This window comes from Adiantum capillus-veneris, chromosome 6 (assembly GCF_014529385.1).
Source record: "Adiantum capillus-veneris isolate H3 chromosome 6, ASM1452938v2, whole genome shotgun sequence".
Taxonomy (NCBI): domain Eukaryota; kingdom Viridiplantae; phylum Streptophyta; class Polypodiopsida; order Polypodiales; family Pteridaceae; genus Adiantum; species Adiantum capillus-veneris.
This window is the reverse complement of record NC_140936.1, coordinates 22,974,704-22,987,102: the sequence shown is the minus strand read 5'-3', so window position 1 is coordinate 22,987,102 and position 12,399 is coordinate 22,974,704. Positions and strand designations below refer to the sequence as shown.

At 43.4% G+C, this 12,399-nt stretch overlaps 1 protein-coding gene across 1 annotated transcript; it reads left to right on the top strand.

The window, feature by feature from the left end:
• The first annotated feature begins 4,434 nt into the window (after positions 1-4,434).
• Positions 4,435-7,790, top strand: LOC147455256 (uncharacterized). The gene is made up of 2 exons (XM_086514074.1): positions 4,435-5,900; positions 6,025-7,790. The coding sequence occupies exons 1-2, from the start codon at positions 5,874-5,876 to the stop codon at positions 6,559-6,561; spliced, it is 564 nt and encodes a 187-aa protein (XP_086370200.1). The 5' UTR covers positions 4,435-5,873; the 3' UTR covers positions 6,562-7,790.
• The last annotated feature ends 4,609 nt before the right edge of the window (positions 7,791-12,399 follow it).

Sequence of the window (12,399 nt, the reverse complement as noted above, 5' to 3'; positions counted from 1 at the left end):
ACCCACATTGGGTTTCGGGCCTTTGGCTGGAACCCAAGGTAGTGCAACTCAAGACCCTCATATCACATCTAGTGACTCTTCCTCGGACTATGACATCATGGAGGGATATCCTACACAAAACCTTGAAATGTTAAGTCAAGACATGCATGCCTTTGTCCCACGACACGGGTCTAGCGTGTTTAGCTACTTAAAAGAGACCTTTAGTCGAGCCACCTGTTCCGAGCCCACAACTAATGAAGTGAACGAGGACAATAGGGAGGCAGATTCACCTTTCACTTCTCATGTAGACCTTACACTCCCCAACGGTGACCATGTTGACAGCCTACCTACTCCGTTCATTAAAGACCCTACCAAGCCATCACCCCTTGAGGTTCTACTGTCCAATGGTAGGAGTCTTGCTTAAGTGCAAGAGATTGAACGATATATGCAAGCAACAAGGGAGAAAAAAATTGAGAACCTACGAATCTAATCATCTACAGCAACGGAAGTAATGATTATGGCTTACTTGGTCTCATTACAAGAAACCATCAACAAGCAAGGTGAAGAGTTGCGCGCGCTTGAAACGAAGAATGACACTTTAAGAGTTCTCATTGTGGAGAATGAGCACCTCAAGAAGGTTCTTGAAATGCAAACATCACGCTTGATGCATCTTGAGAATGAAGTTCAAGAATGTAAGCGCTCTCTTGTTGACATGAATGTATTGAAAGAGCACTTGAGCAAAGTTGAGAGTGATCATGTATTGAAAGAGGAAACGATAGATACAATACGACATGATGTATGTGAGATGAGAAATGCATCCATATATCATGGACTGATATATGTAAGGATAATGTGGTTTCTACATCTCCTATCACGCAAGCCGTTGTCCAAGCAAAGAATGTAGAGAATGTGGACACTCAAGAATTTCAAGAACGGCAAAAACGCTTAAAGAACATCGTCATTTGTGGAATCAAGGAGGAAAGCATGGAAACACCCCAATCTCTTGCGGTTGCTATTGAAGAGTTTTTTGCTACATACTTTGACATGTCTGGAATCATGGCTTATGGTACACATCAAGTTGGAAAACAAGGAGTCCCTCGCTCGGGAGAAAGACCTATTGTACGTACCATGGCTGATGAGGTAAAGAGAAAGATCATCCTTGACAATAGTAGGATCTACCTCGGAACGGGTTGTAATGTATATGAGGATCGCACTCTTATGCAACAAAATGTACGTCACAAATCATATGAGGAAAGAAGCAAGAAGGTTAAGGTGTCATCTCAAGAAGAAAAGTCACTTGAGGAGGATGCAAGTCCACCCAACAAATAGGGACATATGATCTATGAGACTAACTATGCTTGCAAATAAGCTTTTTGAATTGTAACGCGTATCCATGGAATGCGAGAATTGGCATTGATGAGCTTACCAATGACTCCGATGTGATACTTCTTGTCGAAACATGGGAGCATGATGAGCAACGAATTCTTGGATTTGACAAATACGATGTGCATTCTTTGATGTGGGCTAAAAATACAAAGCAACATAGAGGCCAAGGAGGCGTAGCATGTATGACCAAAAAGGTTTTGAAAGATGTTTCCATTGTCAAAGATAAACATAAATGCTACTTATGGCTGAAAATCAGTCCACCAAATGGTCAAGTGATGTTTGTGACTGGTTGCTACATTCCTCACTATGACTCCAACTTTTATGCTCGCTTGGATATGGATAGAGATCAACTCTTTGTTGAACTAGAGGAAGACATTGCTCATTACAAGGACCAAGGTGAAGTCATTGTATTTGGAGACATGAATGCTCGCACAAATACGTTACAACACAACACACAACAAGTCGACATGCTGCATGTCTCTCATATATAATCGAAGTTCTAATGATACAAAAGAACTGGATCACTACGGAAAGTCACTTCTACATATGTGCAATATGTAGAACTGGATCACTACGGAAAGTCACTTCTACATATGTGCAATATGTGCAATAGTACCGGAATGCTCATTGCAAATGGTGTATCTCTATAGCAAGGCACCAATGACTTTACATGTAGAAAGCACAATGATGATAGCGTGATTGACTATATGTTGTTTTTGGAAGCCACTCTAAAATGCATACAAAGCTTTACACTTGGTGAATGGAATCCAAAATCGGATCATAGGATGTTATGTATTGACCTCAAGTGTGGTAAAAGACCTGAGCATGTAGCCTCCAATCATGATGTCAATCATTCGTACCTACGTTTAGACTTCAAACGAGCACTTATATATGCTGATATGGTGGACCAAATGTTAAGCATGACAGAGCATAAAGAGAGCCCAACATTAGAATGCAAGTGGAAAGTTTTCAAAGAAGTAATTTGCTCTTGTGTGAAGGAATGCTTTTTGATAAAACACATATCTAGCAAAAGGTCTAAGAAGGGTAGCACCAAAAAAAAATTGTCTGACATGGAATGTAGTCAAGCCCGAAAACACTTGCTAAGGTTGGATGCAAGCAAAGACAAGGAAGTTTACTTGAAACGTTCACACATATATAAAACACTTGTTCAAAAGAATAGGAGAAGATGGGAAGTCAGAAAACAACTTCTTTTAGCGCAAAAAAAAGCACATGCATGTGGCAAGTTTTGACAAAATCTAAAAGGCAAGTGTCTTGAGAGCTTTGGTGACTTGACTCTTGAGGATATGTATACGCATTGCAAGAACCTCTATGAGCAACCCAATGTTGATAAGATGGAATGTTGTAGCTCCCTTCCATTTAGCCTCCCTTCTTTACCATTGAGGATGTATGCCGCGCGCTTGAGAAACTTGCTACTTGCAAGGCAGGGGACCTTCAAGGTGTCAAGGCTGAAATGATTAAATGGACAAGCAAGAAAACACGACATTGGATACGTGATATGTTTAGCCTTGCACTTCAGCATGGCATGCCTTATGATTGGAGTGCAAATTGGATCAAACCTTTGCACAAAGGAGGAGATGTAAACAATGTGAACAACTATCGCACTATAATGGTTGGTTCTTTGATGGCAAAGTTATTTGGATGTATCATGGAGATGAAGATAAGTGAATGGGATGAAAAGAACGGCAAGTGTGCGCTTGGCAAGTAGCTTTTCAAAAGCATCATAGCACTATTGATCACCTTGTCACTCTTCGAGTTCTTATGGAAGCGTTGGTGCGCCCAAGTCATGTCGACCCAAGAAATAGCCAGGAACAGATGCATAGCAACAGACAGAGTGATAACAAGGTGCTTGGACACATGATAGGTGTAATTTTATTTTGAGCTGTTGTCCTCATGATATGCATGCCATATGTGACATTGTGCACGTCAAGTTGTGGATTTTGAGCTCTATTGATCGGAGAGCCTAAAGGTGTTCAAGGTTGATGGATATCAATGCATATGAAGGTGACATGATATGTATGCAGAATCAATGCTGCAGTTTACTGTTCTCATGGATTTTATATAATTGAAGACACATATCCAATTGAGAGTCGTGGTAGCAAAGGCTGGTCGACGGTCGTATCAGTCTTCACCTCTTTGGGCAAAGATCTCGTCACTCGGGAACCATTTTTGTGGAGCGGGCCTTGAAGGTTTGTTTTGATGATGCTAAGGCAAGCTAGTTGAATTTTCCTGGCATTGGTGATCAAAGATATGCATGAAGGACAATAGACAATCAGAAGCATGGAGTGCCTGTGATACGAGGCCAAGATCAAATCTTTTTAAAGATAGCAAAGCTGAAGTTGAAGACTAAAAAAAAATAAAAACAATGTTTTTTTGTGGCGGCGCTACGACCTGCAACAAGGGAAAGGAGGGCCATCTGGAGGGTAAGCGAACCGGGGAGGGTGCATACAAGATATCGGGGCCTGCAGTTGCACGAGAGGGAGGCCTTGTTGGCCATGCAGTGGATTGGTGAGGCCGGCAGAAGGTGGGGCCAAGCTGAGGACAGCGTGAACGAAGGAGAGGTGGCGGCATTGCATGCGGGGATGCTAGTGGCCAAAGGGGGATTGGAGGCAGCCTGAGGTGGCTAGGAGAAGCCAGGATTGCCAAATGGAAGGGCTCATCAGTTGTGAGGATAGCAGATGCTATCTGCATACCAGGGGATAGGCCGAGAGCTCCAGGTTGAGGATGGCCATGAACTGCAACAGCCGAGGGCAGGAGGGGAGTAAGCTGTCACCTGTGCAGCTTTCAAGGGTGGCGGGCTGAGCCCGTGTGCAGGGCCGGCTTCAAGGGTGGTATAATAGAGCGCTCAAGAGCTGCAAGGGGAAGGAATCGGCCGCAAGTTTGGTATGGAGGAGCAGATGGCGGAGAAGGTTGGGATGGCCGCCAGGGCTTGAGAATAGGAGTCGGCACGCGGAGTGCCTTGCTTATTATTGTTGCAAGTTATCTGTGGAAGGCCGTCAGCTGATGGGAAGTGGTGTGTGGCCAAGGGCCATTGCAAGAGGCCGCTAGGGGCTTGTGAAGCAGGAGAGAAGGTCGCCAAGGGGAAGACACCATCATTGTATGAGAAGTGTTTTTTGTCTTGTGCTATGGATAAATGAGTTCACAATTCGGGAGGATTTTTTCTGTGTTGAGTTTGCCATCAATCACCTCTTCTCTCTCGTCTCGTGCCCCAGTACGCCCGTGGTAGCGTTGGATCCGGGTTTTGTGTATGTGTGTGTGGAGAGAGGGAGAGAGAGAATGATTGAGTGCACTATTTTATGTGTGGTCGAGGTGTGTGTTGCCTCCCTATGTGAGTGCATTTATAGATTGGGGAGTTGTATGCATCTAGTGGTGTCGGGATATGATGGTTTGTTGATGGGTTTATTGTACTGAAGTGTTGATGTGAGAGTGTGGGTAGTCGTGATTGCTCGTAGGTGAGTCCATGGTGTGAAGGTTGGCAGATAGTGTGCGTGTGTACGTGATTTTGTGTGGTGAGGGGTGCCGGATATTTCCCTGGGCTATAGAGAGGCAGTGTATTGTGTGCCGGGTGTTGTTCCCATTTCCCCCTTTCCATCAGTGGTGCCCCCACTGAGGATCTACTGATTGCTCCTTGGTGAAGTCGAAGACGGTCTCGCGGTTTGAAGAGCAGGATCTGGTCGGATTTTTTGACTTTTATAGGTGCTGAAGATGCTGAGGTTTGGCTGCAAGACTACGCCCTATTTCTGTTGGAGAGCGGCTTGTCAAGAGAAGAGGGAGTGGCCCAAGCTTCCCCGCTCCTAGTTCGTGGAAAAGCAAAGGTATGGTACGAGGGCTTGCAGGCTGAAGAAAAATAGGATTGGAGCACATTGGAAGCGGCATTCTGAAGCCGATATGTGGCCAACACGCAGTGGAGTGAAGTGAAGCAGATGATGGACAACCTAAAGCAAAGCCTTGACGGTGATTTCCAAGCATCCGTGTGGGAGTTGGAGGCCTTATGGAGAAAGTTGGTTAATGTAACTGCTGTAGAGAATGCAAATTTTTTGAAGATGCCAATTTTGTGGATTTCTTGCATGTAAAAGTGCGGGATAAAGTCGAGATAGATGGACCGTGCACGTACAAGGAGGAAGTAGCCTATGCACAGAGCAGGACGAAGAAGGTTTTAAAGAAGCAACAGGCAAAGCTGGTTCTGGTGAGTCCATTGGTGCCAAGGCCAATTGCTAGGGAAGAGCTTCAGGTAATCCGACCCTTTGTTGACATGTGATAGCAGTGGATAGGCGTGATGACAGAGTAGAGATGATACCGCGTGGGCCTATGAGTCCTTAGCAGCTGCTGCAGAGAAGAGTCTACCGAGTACCACCTGATGTGCTTGACCAAGTGACTGCTGGAAAGAAAGCAGTGGAGAAGATAGCTGAAGTGCCAAAGCCGGTGAGTTTTGTGGAGAAAACCAAGGTGTATTCGAGCTATAGCAGTGCCTTGGATACGTCGGACATCACATGAGAAACGAAGTCTGCTTTCTCAAGGTATGAGACATATGATGTTATGCATGTCGATAAGGTGGTCAAAGAACGGCAGGTTGCAGGTAAAGAGCCAATTTGCGAAGACCAAGGGGTTGGGTAACCCTCTCTCGTGCCTTGTGGTGGTCAGGCTATGTTGACTGAAGAAGAATGTCTTGATGAAGATGATTGGGGATTCGATGAGCCGATAGTCGATGTTGATGACGAGTCGCAGGTTTTGGTTGCTAAATTTATGGCGAGAATACAAGGTATGCAAGGCTTTCCGCCTTTTCCAGTGATGTTTGAAGAGTCTACATGTGAAGATATGCCAGTATCTGCTTTGGATGATGAGTTATCGCAGGTGGGTGCCATGCTGTTGATGGATATGTTGTTGAAAGTGGCTATGCAAGCACCGCTATGCCAATTGCTGCAGGTTGTTTTTCTTGAAGACGGTGATGCTATGGAGGAGTCCATAGCCGATGGCTGGGGAACACAGGATGCGGAAGCTGTGCAGGGTGTACAAGCTTGTTTTGGGTGGGAAAATGATTCATGCATGCAGTTTTTTGAAGGATGGTGTTATCAAGCTTTACAGGAATGGTTGGCTTACAAATTTATAGGTGCAAATCAGGGGTGTATGCATATGCTTTACAGATGGATGATGATGAGCAATACCATATCTTTGATCTAGGTGGCGTTTACACTATGCTTGGGGAAGCCTCCGGCTTTCCATTTGACCCGAGTGGGCTCTACAGCAGATGGATATCTCTCTCTATCTATCTAATGCTTCTTGTACATAGTATCTATCAGTTTCTTCTTATGCAGTTTTCTAATATCTAAATAATTCTATGGTAGAGCATAAATGCTCAACGGAGGGGTTGGGCAATGATAGTGCACCCAAGTCATGTCGACCCAGGAAATAGCTAGGAACAAATACATAGCAGCAGACAGAGTGATAACAGGGTGCTTGGACACATGATAGGTGTAATTTTGAGCTGGTGTCCTCATGATATGTATGCCATATGTGACATTTTGCAGGTCAAGTTGTGGATTTTGAGCTCTATTGGTCGAAGAGCCTAAAGGTGTTCAAGGTTGATGGATATCAATGCATATGAAGGTGACATGATATGTATGCAGAATCAATGCTCCAATTTACTGAGCTCATGGATTTTATAAATTTGAAGGCACATATCCAATTGAGAGTCGTGGTAGCAAAGGCTGGTCGACGTCGTATCAGTCTTCACCTCTTTGGGCAAAGATTCGTCACTCGGGAACCATTTTTGTGGAGCGGGCCTTGAAGCTTTGTTTTGATGATGCTAAGGCAAGCTAGTTGAATTTTCCTAGCATTGGTGATCAAAGATATGCATGAAGGACAGTAGACAATCGGAAGCATGGAGTGCCTGTGATACAAGGCGAAGATCAAATCTTTTTAAAGATAGCAAAGCTGAAGTTGAAGACTAAAAATAAAATAAAAACAATGTTTTTTTGTGGCGGCGCTACGACCTGCAACAAGGGAAAGGAGGGCCATCTGGAGGGCAAGCAAACTGGGAAGGGTGCATGCAAGACATCGGGGGCTGCAGTTGCATGAGAGGGCGGCCTTGTTGGCCATGCAGTGGATTGGTGAGGCTGGGAGAAGGTGGGGCCAAGCTGAGGACAGCGTGAACGAAGGGGAGGTGGCGGAATTGCATGCGGGGACGCTAGTGGCCAAAGGGGGATTGGAGGCAGCCTGAGGTGGCTAGGAGAAGCCAGGATTGCCAAATGGGAGGGTTCATCAGTTGTGAGGATAGCAGATGCTATCTGCATGCCACGGGATAGGCCGAGAGCTCCAGGTTGAGGATGGCCATGAACTGCAACAGCCGAGGGCAGGAGGGGAGTAAGCTGTCACCTGTGCAGCTTTCAAGGGTGGCGGGCTGAGCCTGTTATGCAGGGCCGGCTTCAAGGGTGGTATGACAGAGCGCTCAAGAGCTGCAAGGGGAAGGGATCGGCCGCAAGGCTGGTATGGAGGAGCAGATGGAGGAGAAGGTGGGGATGGCCGCCAGGGCTTGAGAATGGGAGTCGGCAGGCAGAGTGCCCTGCTTATTATTGTTGCAAGCTGTCTGTGGAAGGCCGCTAGCTGATGGGAAGTGGTGTGTGGCCAATGCCCATTGCGAGAGGCCGCTAGGGGCTTGTGAAGCAGGAGAGAAGGTCGCCAAGGGGAAGACGCCATCATTGTATGAGAAGTGTTTTTTGTCTTGTGCTATGGATATGAGTTCACAATTCGGGAGGATTTTTTCCGTGTTGGGTTTGCCATCAATCACCTCGTCTCTCTCGTCTCGTGCCCTGGTACGTCCGTGGTAGCGTTGGCTCCGAGTTTTGTGTATGTGTGTGTGGAGAGAGGGAGAGAGAGAATGATTGAGTGCGCTATTTTATGTGTGGTCGAGGCGTTTGTCGCCTCCCTGTGTGAGTGCATTTACAGATTGGGGAGTTGTATCCATCCAGTGGTGTCGGGATATGATGGTTTGTTGCTCATGTGTGAGTGTGGGTAGTTGTGATTGCTCGTAGGCGAGTCCATGGTGTGAAGGTTGGCAGATAGTGTGTGTGTGTACGTGATTTTGTGTGGTGAGGGGTACCGGGTATTTTCCTGGGCTATAGAGAGGCAGTGTAGAGTGTGTCGGGTGTTGTTCCCATTTCCCCCTTTCTAGCGTCTCGATTGAAAAGAAAAAAGTTGTATTGTTGCTTTGTGGATTTCAAGATATCTTTTGACATGGTACCGCGAGGAAATATTTGGAGACGTATGCAAAGCCTTCAAGTGCCAAGAGAATTTATGCATGCAGTCTTTCGCATCTACCAAAAAGTGATATGTGGACTACGTATGGGAGATGGAATTTCAGATGTTTTTGCAAGCACCATTGGTATCAAACAAGGACGCCCACTTTCCCCAACCCTCTTTGGGCTACTCATTGATGAATTGGAATGCATGGTTCTTGATTTTATACAACAAGAAGGCATAGAAGAGGTTAAGATCGAAAATGTGGTGATCATGCTTTTGCTTTATACATCATCTATGCTTTTGCTTTATACCGATGATGTAGTGCTCTTGGCACATACCTTAGAAGATGCACAAAAGCTTATGAGTGTCTTGGAACGCTTTTGCCTACACAGCGGGCTGATCGTGAATGGATCCAAAACCAAGGTTATGCTTGTAAAGACCCTCAATGACGAAAATCCATGCATTGTATACAACAATGAGCAACTTGAAGTGGTAGATAGCTTCAAGTATCTTGGCCTTGAGGTTCCCATTAGGGGAATTTTAAGGTCACTTTTGTGCCCTGTAAGAATATGTAGAGAGCGAATATATACTTTATTTAAAAAATAGTGAAATGTTTGTAAAAAGGTGAGTTTGCGTCTTTTTTACCTCCGCCGAAACATGTCATTGTTAAATCTTTCTATGATCTTTAGTATTCTAAAAAATACTCCCTCCAAAACTAACGAAAACGTCAGTTCTGGCCCAAAATTCAAAATTTCCAAAAGCTGAAACAAACCTTTTCTGTGTCGTCTTCTTCCTCGTATCTGCAGAGCTTTTCTCTATAGTACTATCTCTGACAAATACTGTTAATAGACTTCCATGGAGAAGAGAAGCTTATACCATCTATACATTGAGCTAAATGAAGAATATTGTCCAGTGCGCAAGAGAAACAAATGTGCAGAGGTGTCCTCGTCCATATTTGAAGCAATGCGGCAAGATTAAAAAAAACACATTGATCTCTGGAATGATGGAAGATTGTATCCAGTGGACCCAATGACAAAGAGCACTCCCCCATTATCAAATTGTTCATCTTTGATAAAATTTGTGGGTGATGGTCAAAGAGGGTTGTTGGGTTATACACAGAGTCTTGCTGTAGAGAGAGATATTCTTAAGTTAGAAGATCATTTGGCCAAACAAATGATAAATACTCTTAAACAACAGCTTGAGGAATGTAAAGAGAGCAACGAAAAGCTACAAACTCAGCTCAAACAAGTTAGAAGAAAGAATACAATGTTAGGAAACAGACAAAGAGAAAATAAGTTAAAGAACATTGAAGCCTTGAGACGTGGTGGAGTCGGTTGCAGTAGGAGAATCAGAGCAGCAAGGTATATATGCTTATTTTATATTGTTAAGTTGCTACTATTCTTTGTTAATATGCTTAGGTTACTTTTCTTTGTTAATATGCGTAGGTTACTTTTCTTTGTTATGTTGTTAATCTTTTTGTTACGTTGTTATTAAGACCCTATTGCAACTGTTCTTTATTAAATGATTAATATTCAGTTAACTTTAATTTAGTTGATCACTGTTTGTTTATTTTGTTGGTGTCATTTGGACAAGATCAATAATCAGTTAATTTTGTACCTTTTGATTTAGGACTTTGCTACAACCAAACTCTGCATCAAACATGGAAATGGCAGCTAAACATTATTGTGATGTTTTACCTCCCAAGGTTGCCAAAAAGATTTTCACAGAGAAGAAGTTTAACAAGGCAAAGGAGCAGTGCATTGAGGGATTTTTGTAGAGCTCTTGCTTGGACAAGGAGGATGTGCAATATACTATGGATAAGGTAGGCATTAGCAGAGATGGTTATAGCAAGCTGTTCAAAAATGTGAACTCAAGGTTAAAGCAATGTAAAGTCAGGTCCTCTTTGCTTCCAAAGCCATCCATTGTGCAGCAGGCAAGGAAAAAGATCAATGAGAGGATAATGGAGATGTTGGGTGAACCTCACCACATTCATGGTACCTATCATGGTAAAAAGAGGGATCTTCAATTTGACGAGTTCAATAATATTTTCCTTGACTTGAAGACACTTCAGAAGGAAATGATCAGATTCTATGAGCTGGAGCATACAGAAGCAAATGGTGTTGTCAGTTTTGTGATAAAGCTTGATGAATGCGAGATTGTTAAGAACAGAAAAATTGAGAGGATTTCCATAACTTTAATGAACAGAGCATTGAAACCGAAGGATACCAAGTACTTCAGCGTGCAATCGGAGAAGAATGTCTGGTGGCTAGGTGCTTTTGAAGTAGAGAGTGAAGACTTTGATGTTCTGGATTGGGTTTTCCATCAAACAACAATACCCGAAGTCATTAATGCACAAGAATTAGGGGAAGAGCTTGAAGTTGAAGGGTTTGGAAGTTACAGGGTGGAATGGCACATGGGAGGAGACCTTAAAACCCTTAAATGTATGTACAATGTCTCCAAAGGAGCTATGGCAAAGAGCCCTTGTCTGTATTGTATGGCATCAGCAAAAGAATGTAATCCTGCAAATTGGAACAAAGCACCCAATAGGCATACTCAAGATCCAAACTTCAAAGCAGTTTTAAATATTCCACTTGCTAATGTCCACATATGCACTCTGCATTCTCTTTGCAGAATTGTGGAGAAAATTGTACATCTGTATGTGGGGTTTGCTTGGAAGTTACAGCCAAAAGCAGCTAGAGATGCTGCAATGAAATGTATTCAAAGGGTTTTATCAGAAATTGGCCTTCACAGTGGTAAGGTTAAGATTGAAACAGACCTGAAGAGATCTCTAGGAAAGGTAAATGCCAAGAAGGGTTCATCCAATGTGAAGTATAACGAGTGGAAAGCTCTCCACAATGCCATCAAAGATCATGGTCTTGAAGGTACATCAAGAAATAAAAAAGCAGAGGTATGGGAATCACTACAAAGTATTTTCCTACTGTGATAAGACATCCTGGGGCAAAAATGATCTGCCAAATTTCAAGAAAGTGCTCAATAACTTCAGAAGTGCAATGAAAGATGCTTGGGATCGGGAATTCACACATTACATGGTAAGTTTTTTATTTATTTTCTTACATTTTAGTTTGACAGCATATGATTAATCTCATACTTACTAATTATTAACACACTTTTACTTTGCCAACATATAATTTACAATCACACTCCGTGGTTTGTAAAGAGATGGGGCTCCATGTCCATATGGTCTACACAAGGCATGGAGAAATCCCATTATCAAGCAAGAACCAAGTTTTCCAAGCATACAAGACATGGGGGAGGTGCAGTGAAGGCAAACAACTTGCTTGAGGTTTTCTAATGGTTCTATAGACAAATATGACATAGAACCAGATCAAAAATGACAAAGAAAGCACTAATGAACTCAGATTTAGCAAATGCCTTACACAGGAACAAGCAAAAAAGACAAAATTCATATAATAGTTCATCTGCAAATGAAAAATTCTTACAATGGCTAGCTACAAGAGAGAGACAAGGTAGAAAGTGGGCCAAAGTACAGGTTTGAGCAAAGTCAGTCTTTTGATGAAGGTACATCAACTTCACCCCTAAACTTCAGAAACTTCTGCTTATTATAGCCTATCATTTGTCTCTTGAGGTCCCCATAGTGGGCAAGCACATAGGATGCCATTGTGGCAAAATAACCAGCTCTAGAACCAATAAGGCCAGGGAAGAATCCAAAAATTCTAATGGCTTCCTCCTTTTCCACCAATATTAACTTCTCTAACCCTGGAGGAAGCTGATATGAACCAACAACCTTTGCAAGTGCTT